Source organism: Otolemur garnettii, unplaced genomic scaffold (assembly GCF_000181295.1).
Source record: "Otolemur garnettii isolate 467f Iridium unplaced genomic scaffold, OtoGar3 scaffold00016, whole genome shotgun sequence".
In the NCBI taxonomy this organism is placed as follows: domain Eukaryota; kingdom Metazoa; phylum Chordata; class Mammalia; order Primates; family Galagidae; genus Otolemur; species Otolemur garnettii.
In genome coordinates, this window is record NW_003852411.1 from 25,633,186 (window position 1) to 25,647,753 (window position 14,568).

The window sequence follows — 14,568 nt, forward strand, 5'->3', positions numbered from 1 at the left end:
GGCGGCGGCTGCTGCTGCTGCCGCCGCGAAGGCAGATAGACCGGGCGCTGCTGCCGCCGCCCTCCCCCGGCTCCATGCCGCCGCCGCTGCCGGTGCCGCCTCCTCCTCTCTGGCGAGGGGCGGGGGGCTCCGGCCCGGGGTGGGCACCACTCCTCACAGCGCTGCTCCTCTCCCTGCCCTCCGCCTGGGCGCTGGAACCGGCGAGGGCACCCGTCGCCTCCTAGGAACGCACACTCCGTGCGCCCTGCCGGAGCTAGGGGCGGGCGTGAGCGGGCGTCGGGGCAGCGGGGACCCCGCGCAGCGGCAAGAGGAGGGGGCTTCCCCAAGGATGCCCAGCAGCGACTCCCCGCTCCTAGGCGCGAGCTGAGCCGGACCGAGAGCGAGCGTCGCGTAGCCATGCCGGCGTGACGGGCGCCCCCGGCTGCCCGCGCGGGCCCCCGCGCTGCCCCACGCCGCGCCGCGCCGGCGCCGGGCGGCAGGATGGGCTGTATCCAAAGCATCACCTGCAAGGCGCGGATCCGGCGCGAGAACATCGTGGTGTACGATGTGTGCGCCACCATCGACCAGTGCCCCACGCGCATCGAGGAGACCTCGCCCATCGTCCTGCGCTACAAGACCCCCTACTTCAAAGCCTCAGCCCGCGTGGTCATGCCCCCCATTCCCCGCCACGAGACCTGGGTGGTCGGCTGGATCCAGGCGTGCAACCAGATGGAGTTCTTCAACACCTACAGCGACCTGGGCATGTAAGCGACCTGCGGCGCGGCGCCGGAGCGGGGTCCGGGCCCCCTTCTCTGCTCTTCACCCTGTCACCGCCACCCCCCACCCCAGTTCTTCCTTACCGCTGTCCCCAGCTTCTTTCTAAACCTTCCTCCCGCCTCTTCTCCCACCTCCCTCCTCCCTACGCTTTTGTTTCAGTGACTGGGCGGGTGTAGGGAGGCTCCTCGTGAAGGCATTTTCTCGTGGTTTGCTTCTGACTCCCCAGAAACGCGAGGAGAACGGTGCGGGGCGGAAAGAACGCGACTAGAAGGGTTTGAGAGGCGGAGATGGGGGTGGCTGGCGAGTGCCCCAGGAGTTTCAGGGCGCCGTCTATGCTTTATGTGGCTCTCAGGGAAGAGTTTGGGGGCAATTGTAGAGGAGTGGAGTGGAGTGTCGGGGGCGCATGGGCTGTGCCGCGCGTCCTTTGGAGAAACCAGAACAGGTTTGGAAAAGAGGGTCCCAGGCGTCTGAGGAGGAGTTGGTGGTTCTGCCCTTGCCCCCTCGACTGTTGAATTCGAGCCCTTGTCTCCCAGGCCAGGGAGCCCAGAGACGTTTCTGTCTGGAGCCGCTAAGCCGGCAGAGCTCCCTCTCTGGCCCGGCGCCCCCTGGACCAGTTCTAGTAGGTAGCCGGAAGGCACCGGGCGCGTCCTGGCCAAGCAGGGCGGTTGGCCTTGTGCGAACAGTCTCCAGCTGCCGCGGCATGGGGTGTTTCTTATGCTTGAGGAAAAGATGCGTCTTTTATCTGCCTAGGGTCTTTACTTCTCAAAAGTTTGCTAATTGCGGCGCTGGAAGGGATTCCCCAGCGCCCACCGCCGAATCTTGCCGGCAAGCTGGGAGCTCTCCAACTTCTTTCAGCAGCGCCGGTTGGTGCGCGCCTGGCGGCGGCGGTGAAAACCCCGATCGCCACGGTTTCTCCGCCACCAGGGGCCGACAGCCTACCCCTCCAACCGCAGTCTGCTGGCGGTGGCATCCAGGACTTATATTTGCTAAATTTTCTTAACTCCCTGCCCGCTTCCTTTCAGAACAAGACTCTGAACAGTTAGCAACTGAAATGGCTAAAAGGTTTGGGGCCTGCATTCTACCTGCTATTACAATGTAGGTCTGGAACACCCTAATTATCCTGCAGCCTATAGGGAAACCCTTTTTCTGGCAATTCAACCTCATTTCGTTTATTAATCTAAAACTCTACAACTCCCAAGGTTCACCTATTTAATATGGATATGGGGTGGGGGAGTTTCCATTTTAAAAGGTCAAACTATCTTTTTAGCAGCAGTTTGCAGGCTTTTTATTGCACTCCCAGAGCATATAAGTTAACACTAGTCATAGGCGCTAAAAGAAATTTTGACAGGTCGTTTTGTCTCTTTTTTCCTCCCGAAGACTTTGCACTTTTCTCTTTAAGCATAAAAGCTTGGTGTTGAAGAAAGCTAATTCCTAGTGAAGAAATGTGAGACCCAATTTCCAATATGCCGTGGGACACCGTGTTCTCCTCTTTCTGGAAGACAGCTAGATGTGAAAAGTGGGAGATGATTATTTTGGGTAAATCATGCCATTTAAACAGACACGCCCTCAAAAAAATGATTATTTCTGAACATGTGTCTCTGAGAACTTTTTAATTAAAACCATTATTTTGGGGGTATGTCAGAGGAAGCCACAGACAGGGCAGGGGCTTCCCTCTCAGTCCCTGCCTCATTCCGATGACAGTGGGTGATGTTGCTGGAGGACAGTAACTACTTTCCCTGAAGTTTGGGGGCCCCAAAAGAGCAGTCACACTAAGTGTCACTGCACCGTGGGGCTCTCTCTTTCTGTTGCCAAGTCTCTTGTAAGTCAGTAAATCAAAAGCAACTATATATAAAATAATATAATAATTCTTTTTATAAAGTTTAAAGTGTACTTTACCGCGGCAGAAGTTGAGTTGTGATAGAAACAGCCTTGGTAGTTGAACTTGCTGAAATCTATAGGAGGGCGTGCCCTCTTGGGACAAACTAATGAGCATGGACCAGCAACAGTATTTCTGACCCTCCCCCACTGAATCCTTGCATCTGGTATTTGGAAAGAGATTTTATTTTTAAAACTGCCATAGACTTTCATGATGTTGATGTAGGGGAGCAAAAATAGTCTTCAAGAAATCATGAAGCATATTGTTACAGATCTGTGTCCAGAGTCCACCTGTCTCTGCATGTTTGCAATAATTGCTATACGTTTAAGGCCACTTTGGAGCCCAGATTCAATTAAATCAATTTCCACACGTGTTTACTCCCCGAAAACTTTGCCAGTGTAAACTTTTCGATGGGAACTCATACTGCAAGAAGGTCGCTGCAGTCCATTAGTTATTATGCCTACTTCAGCCAGCACATCTGGTGGGAAAGTACTGGAGGATGAATCTTCACCCATGTGCCGTGTGTTCTATCATATGAACCAGGAGATGGCAAAGAGTTTGGGTTTGAAAGCTGCCTTTTCAATATCTTAAAAAGGGCTGTGCCAGAGCAAATCCATAACTTAAAATGGCAAGACACCTCTATCTATAGGATTAAAAGGAAACATGAGCTTTTGTGGTTTAAATTTTAAATATTTCCAAGAAAGGACAAGCTTCTAAAAGAGCATTTGAAATAGTTGATACTCATGATGGCCAGAGCTGAGTTTGAACTTGAACTCGGTGACTTGAATTCAGTACTTCCTCAGGTGATGTCGTAAAACACAGGCTGGTGGGTACTTGTGACACCTATTTATTTCTCACTTGGTCCTAGTAAATCCTGCTAATGTAGCCTTGAACAGACTGTCCCAAGTCATCATCCTTCTGGGAGGAAGGGCCCCTGACTTTTCCCAGTCAACCTATCAATAAACAAATATTTACCAAAGTGCCTCTGATGTGTAGGCACCACCAAGGGAATATGCAGGCAATCCCACCACTCCTCATTGTGGGACAGCTGTGGACATGTGCAGAGAAAAACCAGTGCTCCCCAGCAGGATAGGAGAAATGCCTGAGAGACAGCTGGGTGACCAGTCAGGGTTTTCTAGAGATGAATGGACGAAAGCTGGACTCTTAGGGATTAATAGCATTCAGCAAATAGGACAGACTAATTCCTAAGAGGAAAAACAGAAAATGTATGGAAGTAGGAAAATATATTTTAAGGGCACATAGGCTGGAGTGGAGTATTCAAGAAGGAGAGCAGGGCAGCGCCTGTGGCTCAAAGGAGTGGGCACCGGCCCCATATACTGGAGGTGCCAGGTTCAAACCCAGCTTCAGCCAAAAACTGCAGGAAAAAAAAAAAAGGATAGCAGTAGGAGATGAGGTCTGAAAGGTAGCTTGGGGTCTGTTAGGTAGGCCTGGGATAACGTAGTCTAGAAAAGAGAAGGTTAACATTAGATCTGATTGACCAGGCAGAGGTGTCAGGATGCTCTCAGTACCTCCTTCATACCTTTTGGGTATATAGGAGCTTTCCAATAGAGGCAGAAGACTTTCATGATTGAACAGTTTTAAATGTTGGAACATCATACCCAGGAAGTTTCCTGAGTGAGGTTTGAATAGGAATGGGGCTCTTGTGCCAAGGATGAATGAGGTAAAACAAAAGTCGGGGAAAGCTGGTACTTAGCTAAAGGCCCTTCCCATACTCTCTTAAGTTCTTGTGCATTGTCTTGTAGAGCTGTACGGGAAAGCTCCGTGCTCAGCCTAGGGATGATAGTATGGGAACCATCTCAGCTGCCCATTTGGAAAAGTTTGGCCTTGGTGAGGCTTTAGGAGGTTATAACTCACTCTTTTCCTTCAGGAAAACTCCCTCCTGCTTGTCTTTCTGTTTCTCCTAAAGAACCAAGGTCACTGAGGATTTGACTCTACACACCCACCTGTTGCCTGTTTTGTTCCATCCAAGCTGGTTTCTACTCATTCTGAAACTGCCCTCGCTAAGTTTGTCTGTGATTTCCATGTTGCCGAATTTAGCAGACACTTTTGAGAGATTCTCACCTTTTCAACAATATTCTGCATAGTCCTCTGGCTCACTCCCATCTATTTTTTCCAGATGTTTCTCTTTCTGTCTCTCTTACTTCAAAGCACAGTTTATCAAGACATTTTTCTTCCCATTCTGTACTTCCCCTGGGTAATTTCATCTGTTCCAGTGGCAGGAGATGCTCTCTGTGACATAGAACCAATTCCACGTAGCTGTCTGAAGCCGTCTCAAGCTTGAGTTATCTATACCTGACCCCAAATCTACACCTCTGCCATGTTTCTCTGTCTTAGTAAATAACACCTTACTCCCTGAGTTGCTCTAGCTAACACATTTGTGGGTCACCCTAGATATTTCCCCATGCATCCAGTTCATCATAAAATCCTACTGATCCCATCTCTAAGGTTTATCTGTAATCCAGACTCCACACTGTCCACTACTGTGGTCTTAGGATATGTGACCATGAGTTGTCACCTGCCCTTGCAGAAACTGTCTCAGTACGTTTGCCACTTCCCTCTAGTCTGTTTCCCCCACAGCAGCCAGAGTGATTTATTAAAAATGTACATGCTTAAAACTTTCTATTGCAGTTAGGAACAATTCAAAAATCTCTTCCCACTCTCTGAGTTTCTATTCTTAAGCCATGCCAGCCTTCTTCCAGCTTTTCAAAGGAACCAACTTCATCCCAACTCAGAACTTTTCCATATGCTGCTCTTTGTCTGAAATACTTTTCCGACCTACCCTATTCTAGCTAATCCCTACTCCTCCATGACCTCCCCTGAGGGGCCACCCTGATTTCATAATGTGTATTAGGATCCTCCTGTTCCTCTCTTTCTCATCTCCCTGTTCTTGTATTTATTGCAGTTAGTAAAATATAATTGTTTATATTAATATAAACAATTATATTATTTCAAGAATATAAATTCACGAAAGCAGATGCTGTATTCATTCAGTTCTCTATGAACGCTGTTGGGCCCATAGCAGATGTTCAAATAAACATTTTTTACAAAATAAACAAGCCATTTTTTCTGACCTCAAATAGTCTGTATCCTCTTTACAAATTATGTCTCTTCACAATTAGCTTTTCATATTAAACCAAAGCCTAACCTCACAAAGCTCTTGAACTCTTACAAGGTCCAGCAGAGTTGCTTAGCACTAATACAGATGGTTTAGCTCCACTGTGCTTATGTGTCGTTTTGTCCTGTCCTTAGCACAGGGCCTTTGTCTGTCACTTCTCTCCTTGCAGTGTTCGGTATGCCGTGAGTAGTGTTCAGCAAACACTGAGGCCTCGTTGTCACATCCCCTACACACCTGCCCACTATGAAGTGGCCTTGGGTGTGTGCCCAGGAGACATAATGTAGGAACCACTAACTGCTGAGTCCCAGGACTTGGGGAGGAAATGGTTCAAAGACCTTGCTCACTAGTGTCATTTTCCCTGAACTAGAGCCCCCCCTCTTTGTTACCAGCTACATGCTGCTGCATGTCCAGTGTGACTTTAACTGTAGTCCTCACTGGTCATAGAGATATGTCCTTCGGGCATTTTGCTTTTGAGGACCAGATCACCTGGTCCAGGGAGCCTGATGAATCTCTAGGCCCTTTAACTAGTCAGTACCCATCCCCCGTTCCCATTGCATCCATCAGGAGGGTAGCCAGAGCCACTCCTCAAAACACGGAGACTCCAGTCTACAGCATCAGATGGGAAAGCAGGATCCAATTCCTTTATTAAGTCCTGAATGCCCTTGAAGAGGAGATGGCCTAACCCTTTGCCTGTAATCTCCTCCATCTCTGCAAAAGAGGAGCAGCAGAGGATTAACCAGTATTATCAGGGAAGCATTAAGCTCACTGGAGATAAAGCACAACTCTAGAGCTGGAGGGGGGCTGGAGAGATAGGGGAGGAAACAAATGATTAGGGAAAGAAGTAGAAGGGGAGAGACAACAGGGAGCTAACAAATGTAGCTTGTGTAGCATGGGACGCTAATCTGCTGGATGATTGTGGAAAGCAGGGACAGAGATGAGCTGCGGGGGCAGTGGACTGCCGGGTGCCAGTGACCTTCCCCATACAGCAGAAGCAAATGCCATCTGTGGGGCCAGGTCTGCAGAGGCCTTACCTTCCAGGTTAAGGATGAAAACTGACAGTTGATAAGGAAATGCAAAATGTAGTGTAGGATGGAAGGTCCCAAATAGCCCCTTTCTCTGTCATTTGTGCTGCACTCTGATCTCATGTGAGCCTCCTAGCCACCACGGGAGCTAGGTGCTCTAATCACGCCAATCTCACTGATGAGGCGACAGGCTCGGGGTTCAGTGACTTGCCTAGAGCCATACATGTAGTAAGTGGCCACACTGGGACCATCAGCCATGTCTTCTGTGTCCTGGCTTCCTGTGTACTGCCATAGCTTGACGTGCGGTGGGAACCAATCAGCCCTCCATACTGGCACCCAAAGGCTAGTGGTGATGGCTGCTGTAATCCTGCACACAGGTTTTTCTTTCAGGACTTCTTGTGGGGAGGTCTAAGGCTGCCCAAAGGCCCCAGGTGGAGGTGGTTCTATAGCTTCCTTCTTCCCAGCCTCCTCCTTCCTTTGGCCATGTTGGTCCCTAATAAGAAAAGTTGTCACAGATAATGGAGGGGCCACATTCCTGATGTTGTGTGAACACTAAGGTCACAAGACATGGCTATACTGTATAAGTTAGTTAACATGGACTCTTTTGCAAAGAGAAATAACAGGACATTAGTAGCAGAGCATTCTGGCGAACCCCCAGAGAGACAGAGCCCTTGGGGTGCCAGGAGGGGTGGGAGCCTGCACACCAATAGCCAACCAAGAGACCTGCAGTGTGGGTTCGACCTCCACACAGGTGAAATCAGGGACTAGTTGCCTCTCATTCTCACTAATCCAAATCCATGTAGTATTTAAGGATAGTTCCAGAGTTGCTGCTTTTGTTACAGGCTTCAGAAAAGAGGGGTGTGAGTTGCCTGAAGGGAAGCCTGTCCAGTCTGCGAGGTTGTCCTTGGGAAGGAAGAAGCAGAGAAGAATAACATGGCACATATTCAGAACCTCTGTGCCCAGTACCATGCCGGGTGTCTTCTATACGTGACCTCACTGGGGGACTTTCTCCTACTCTGAGTTCAGGGAGGCTGAGTATCTAGCCCAGGGCTTCATGACCACCAAGTCTTGGAGCCAGGAGTCAAGCCCGTGTCCTCTGACTACTCTGTTTCTGATAGACTGTCTTACCTCTCGGGAGGGAGGCTCTCTGAACCTGCTCTGCAGAGTAATAATAGCAATGGACCTAGCTTTATTGCTCCTTTTCAGATTGTCTATTTCCTCATTCCTTTGGCAATTAAGTTGCTCCGAGATCCCCTGTGTGACCTCTTTGAATTCCCCACAGGAAGGTATGACTGATTAGCTATAAAACCTGCATCTTTGTGCAAGGCCAGGAGCAAAGATAGCAGGGAACAGCCTCCATTCCTGCTTTGGAGCTCATTCCCCGGGAGCAGGAGTACCTCCCTCAGCTAGCAGGTGCCACAAGATAGCTGGTCTGGGCTACACCTCCAGGATCTCTCCAGTAGGCCACGTGTCAGCCCTAAGGGGCACCTCTGGGCCCAGCACACAGTGCCCAGACCACCCAGGCACTGCTTTTGTGGCTCTGTTCCTCCCTCACACTCTCCAGACAATGACTGTTTGGGTGAAGAAAAAGGAAGAGGAGGAGAAAGAGAAGTCCCTTTCAGCACTTTGAGGGACCCCTGGCTCCATCATCAGTTCATTGGCCATACATTGGCTCCCAGGAATTTCCATATTATTCCTTTTATCGAGGCCCCTCAGGCTATCGTGTCAGCTGTGTAGACCCTGCTCCCTCATTAAGTTCTGGGCTACAAGCCAGTTGGAACTGGTCACTGTGCTGGTTGAAGATATAGCTGCTGGCTCCCAGCACAGGGGTTTGAGTCAGAAGACCTGGGTTCCCGAGCCAGCTATGTGGCCTTAACAATTCAGTGTTTAGTTTGCCTGGACGTAAATGGACAATAAGAAGATCTTTCCTATCTCCTTCACAGAGGTAAGAAATTGAGTGAGAGGAGAAATGGGAAAGGGCTCTCCAAACTGTAATGTGCTGTCCCCTGCTATTTTTATTATCGAAGAGCATGTCTGTTGTTTCAACTTTTTTCATCTCACGGGGCACTTGAACCTGTAGTTAAACTTCCACAGCACATTTAAATTCTGTTGATCAAAAAAAGTAACCCCTCCCAAAAAAAAACTATACAGTGCTTTGAATTTCTTTTGAAAATAATTAATGATCTTTAAAAATTTTCAAGGCACACCTAAGCTCCTTTCATGACACACCGGTGTGCCATGGCTGAAATCACTGCTCTAGGTCCTTCTTCAGGAACAGGGAGGTTAGGGCTGTGCCCTGCGGCTTCCCTGGGCAGAGAAGCATTCAGACTCTGGAGATATGACTCACCACATACAGCTGGAAGGGAGGAAAAATGTTTGCTCTATACCTCTGGGGCCAGGCTTGCTTTCTGCTCATACTCAGAAGGACAATGGAGACCCCCCCTTGTCCCACCCAGAAGTCACCCTCCCACCTTTGCTCTGAGCTATAGACTGGGCAGCATCTAGGACCCCAGCTGTTCCTGATCCCTGAGCATGATGCCTGCAGCTTAGTCACATCGCTGCGGGGACTGCCTGCTCGCCCCCAGCACTCCTTTGATGACAGTATCCCCTGAGCTCAGGGAAGGACCTGTAGTTGGCCCCAGCCCAGGACTGGAGGGCAGGGCATTGGGAGAGCCTGTGTGCTGTCTGTGCTCAGGACAATCAGGTGGACAGAAGAAACCAACACCTGAAATATTTATGTCCACCAATATTTTTAATACACTTTATTCTTTCCAAGTCCCTTTTACAGTTTTGTCTCTTTGTAAGGGGACCTCACATAATTAAGCTTGCAGTAATCACAAAATATTATACTATTTAGGGTGACAGTTTTCCTATTTTAGATAAGCAAACTGAAGCCGGAAGAGATTAAGTAATGTGCTCAAGGTCATGCTGGCAGGCACAGTAGAATCCGGCCGGTGCCCAGGCCTCCCACATCCTGCCCCAGGGACTTCCTGTGCCAAATTCATGGTCAGCCACAAAGGGATGGGAGAGAGGGTGTGCATTGGGTATCTCTGGGTCAGCCAGCATGTGGGCACTTTTAGGGGTATCATTTATGGCCTCTGACGACAAGAGAGGGAAGACTGGACCATATGAATTTACCCAACAAACAAAGACTCATTTTTCAGTCTGTCAGATTAAGACAAAATAAATAAGGGGATATGCCACCTAATGGTGTATCAGTGGGGTTGCTGTGTTGGGCCTGCTTGGGAAAGCCTCTGACTCACACTCCTGGGCCCTTACCTTTCAGAGCTGGTTCTTATCTTGTGTCAGGCTGAGGCTCTCAGAAGCTGCCAGAGGCATGGCTGTTGGGAAGCAGTAAATGGGCTTCCTCTGTCCCCAGTATCTGCGGCATCCTGGAGGGGCAGGCAGTGCAGGCAAGCTGGGGCTCCTGGGGTATGGTTGGCGGCAGGGACAGGCTTTGGCAAGTCTTCAAGCTGCCAAAAACAGGCAAATTAGCTGTTCCTTTGCCCTAGGCATTGAGGCATTGGATGAGGGGTCTGGAGCTGGGACATGTAGGGAGGGAGAGGTTTGAAGGGAATCAGAGGTACTCATTCTATCAGAGGAGGATCTTACCTTCTCCTCCATCCTCCTCCCAACAGCTGACCTGCTGCATTCCAAAATGGCAGCCTTCACGCCTGAGCTGGGCAAACCCATTCAAGAACAAGTCTTTAGAAATGATTGAACTGTTTAAAAATCGACTTCAAACTTCCATGAATCACCTTCACCTTCTTTAGGGAGGAGGAGAAATGTGTGCCACAAAACTAAACCCCAGACTTCTTCAAAGGTATTTTCTTCATCTTTGGGCCCAAGGAGTCTATCTTTTGCTGGGACGTCTGTACACTTTGAGTGGTGGGTAGATTTCCGCCTATTGTCTGTCTTCCCATGAAATCATAGGCAGTGTCCTCAACTTAATGACAATAGCAATGATGACAACTCTTTGTTGAACTCTTAACTAGTGCTGAGTGCCTTGTTTGCACTGTCCGTGAAGTAGGTACCACCATTACACCCTCATATTAGAGGTGCCAAAACTGGGGCCTGAAGAGGCTGGGTGACCTGCCCAGCATTACCCAGCTAATTAGCGACAGGGCCAGATTTAGAAACCAGATCGCTGCCAATTGGTTAACAAGCACAGACTGAGCTGTTGCATGGTTCACTCAGCTGATGAGATCAGGGTCTTGGGATCAGACCAGTGGGACCCTCCCAGTACTTTTTCCCCTTCCAGCTACCTTGCAAGTGACTGCCACCAGCCACCAGTCACAGCAGGATTAGGTTAAAACAATAGAGAAATAACCAGAAAAATGCAAGTGCTAGGTCAGTAGTTAGGACAGGGCCGGAAATCATCTAGCCTGACTGCTCCTTTTACAGATGGGGCTGTGGAAACCCAGAGAGGGGCAGTGCTACAGGCCAGAGAGAGGAGGACCAGGACTCAGACCCATGGGCCTTTTCTCTATGAGTCAAGGCTAGAGGAGACACCTAGTCCGTAGAGCAGCAATCAGTGGTCACCACGTCCTATTTTTCATCATTGCTCCCTACCACACCTTGTTTGCTGAGGGTCCAGACCTTCAAGCAGAGATGGCCATCTGCACGAAAGAGGAAGTGGTGCAGGGTGCAGGACAAGCCCCTTCTTTAGCAGCATAGCGAGGAACTCAAGTCAACCCATGGGATGCCTAAACAATTGCCAGGAGCAGAGCGACCAGCCTATTTTCAGTGTCCACGTTGCATTGATTAGCAAGCAAGAAAGGAGAGGGTCTCCCAAGAGACACTCATCACAGATGGCAGGAGATGGGAGGGCTTGACAGCCCAAGGGAGGAGGGAAGTATGGGAAAATTGATTTCAGCCCAGATTCCCATCAACCCAGGACGCATTTTCTCCGCCCCTTGGTCTCCACCCCAATGCTGGGCCAGGTACTGATGGCATGCATGGGCCTCCTGGCCCCCTGCCCAGACAGGCAAGGTATCTTCATGGCTTCTGGCAGCTTCAGAAGAAACAAGATCCAAGCAGTGTCAGAGATGACAGATTGTGAGGGGGCCAGAGGCCTTCCCCTGACAGCAGGGCTCAGCTGGGAGGCCCCCGTGGAGCAGAACAGATGGGGGAAGTCTGAGAGGGATATCCTAGCAGCCTGGAGACTCTCTGTGTTGTGGCTTTTCATTGGGTTTCACTCTATTCTTTTTTTGTTGTTGCTTTGTTTTGTTGAGGCATTTTAGCATGGGACATGGTCTGAATGTGCCGTGTCTGCTAACTCTAAAGGAGGTGGGGGTGGGAAGAGCAGGAGAGAGCAGTCCAGCCCACCTTTTACATTGCTCTTGTTGGGGTCTAGGCCGGGTACAGAGGAAGGATTGAAGGATTGCAGAGGGCATGAGTGTGCACCTCAGAGCAGCCTGTCACCACTGCCTGCCTGGCCAACCCCAGAGCTGCCATCTTTGTACCATTGCAGGCTGCCTCTCAGGGAGATTCTGGAAATCCAAGGCTATGTCAGGTAGTCCACCTCCTCCCTATGTAGTCCAGTTCCAGCCTGGCCTTCCTGCTCAAAAGTTGTACTGGGACCTGGCTCCTGCCTTTCATGAGATCTCTCTGGAGGAGGAGGCATGCTCAAGTCTGCTGGGCTGCTTGGACCCCGCACTCTTGTCCCACCTCCCTAGTATAGCCTGTTCAGGTCTCAAATTCTCAGGGCCTGCCTGACACTGCTGCCTGATTCTTCAGTATTTGTTGCTGAGCTCCTGCCTGTCTTACTGTGAGTGAGTGCTGGTGCTGTCTGTGTCCGTTGTACTGTCTGCCTGTCTAGGTTCTGACCCTCTGCTTATCTTAGGCCAGTCACTTTTTCACAAGGTTTTAGCCATATGCCTGTCCCCAGACCCCTGTTCTCCTGGATCATCTCACTTCTGACTCTGTCTTGGGCTCACCCTCTCCCTCTTATGCTGGAGAGACTGATATGGAGTGAACCACAGCTAAGGAGCGACACTGTCCTGCCCCCAGTAGCAAAATCACCCCTCTGCTCCTGGAGCCTGTGAGCCACTGTGTCCCCAGTGTTCTCTCCATACCCGGATGGCTGCTGCTTTCATCTCATGAGAGGGTTTTCAAAAGCTAGGGATGATCTTCATAAAGAAATTACATGTGACTCAAAGGGACAACCAAGCCAGAATTCTAGTTGTCTGGCGAGGAAACTGGGAACGCTCTGAGACCAGAGTATTAAGGATTTCCCCAGAGCAGGTGGGGCTTGGAATCCAGCAAGGATGTAGAGAAAGGGGAAATTAATTCAGCAAGCACCCTGGCCCAGTCCATTCACAGCAAAGCCAGAGCAAAGAGAGAGAACATTAAGGAAGTTTAAGAGCATGAGTTATTTCCCTGGTCATCTCGGTAACCATTGGAAAGATCAGAGAGACCTAGATGTCAAGGGTAGACCCTAAGATGACAATTGGTAGGGTGCAGATAGGGAAGGCTGGGGGGCCTAGTTCCAGCACCACAAAGCTGGACAAACTCTTGACCTTTCGTCCTGCCCTTTGTGCCCATGTGGAGCAGGGAAGCCCAGGTAAGGCTGGCAACTGCTCTCTTCCCTGTCCCTGGTACCAAGAACAGCCACCACCAATCTTCTGTGCTGCATAGCTCCCTGAGACCATGTGTCCAGTGGGTAGCGGAGCTGAATGGTCTTAGCTAAGAGGTTCTAGAGAGAAAAGAGAGGAGAGGAGGTAGGAACCCCGAAGTGACTTTCTCATAGCCAAGGGAGGCCTCCTCCTACACTGGTGCCTGGGCTTCTGCGATGTCTCTGAGAGAGGTTGTCTTTTTAGAACGTGAATCCCACAGAGAATGTACACCATCTGGGTACCTGTGGAGTTGCTTAATCACAGTTGAAAGGACTTTCCAAGAAGGAACTGTCACATCATCAAGCCAGGAGTTGGACCCAGAAGAAGGTTGAGTGCTAAGGGTCATGGTGCAGATTCATTGCTAATGGGCCCCTTCCTTCTACAGGGCTATAAGGTCCTCAGAGTTGAATGGAACGGAGAATAGCATCTATTTACATGACAGTCTTTGTGGAAACCCTATCTGTTGACCTTTCACTTTGGGATCTGTGCCTAGCTACTTTTTCATCAAGCAGCTCATTCTCTTTAGCCAAATGGTTGAATAGTTGAGTGGATCTAGCAGTTGAAGCAGATACATTCCCTATTGGGAACTGTTTGTGAATACTTGAAGCCTGGCATGGTTTCTTCTCCACTTTTAAAGGGCTACAGTTTCCTCAGTTTTTATCAACAACTTCAGACTCAAGAACAGGGAGTCCGAGCCCAGGTACCCTCACAAGTGGATATGCTGTTACCTCCTAGTCAGAAAGATCAGGCTGTTCTGGATCAGAATCAGAATGTAGGCGTGTGTAGCTCTTCATACTGAGAGGGACATTAGATGCTAACGGGTTTTTTCAAGATTTACCTTCAGCATCTGATACTTCCTGAAATGCCTGGTTGTCAGAATTAGAATCTAGAATTATGCCCCTGTGCTTACGGCTTTCCAAAAAGAGGAAAAACACCTTGGAATGGTTTCATGCCATCCCCCAAAGGCAAAGACATTGAAAAAATGTTCATCAGAAATGCCCCTGGTTAAACTGAAGCAAAATAACCAGAGGCAAAGTGGGTGAGACACTCAGGCTGTCCTCATTGGGACGTTTGAAGAGCAGAGACCAATGAATGTACAGGTTAGCACCAGATACCTGAGCTGTTACACCTGTAGAGCCTGGTTTTGTTTCTCGTATTTAG

The 14,568-nt window shown here is 49.6% G+C and overlaps 1 protein-coding gene across 1 annotated transcript in view; it reads left to right on the forward strand.

Moving 5' to 3' along the window:
- Nucleotides 1-14,568, forward strand: part of FAM78B (family with sequence similarity 78 member B) — an 86,629-nt gene continuing 72,061 nt past the window's right edge. Inside the window, exon 1 of the mRNA XM_003785744.3 lies at nt 1-743. Within this exon, the coding sequence (XP_003785792.1) occupies nt 481-743 (263 nt within the window). The 5' untranslated portion in view covers nt 1-480. The remainder of the gene's footprint in view (nt 744-14,568) is intronic.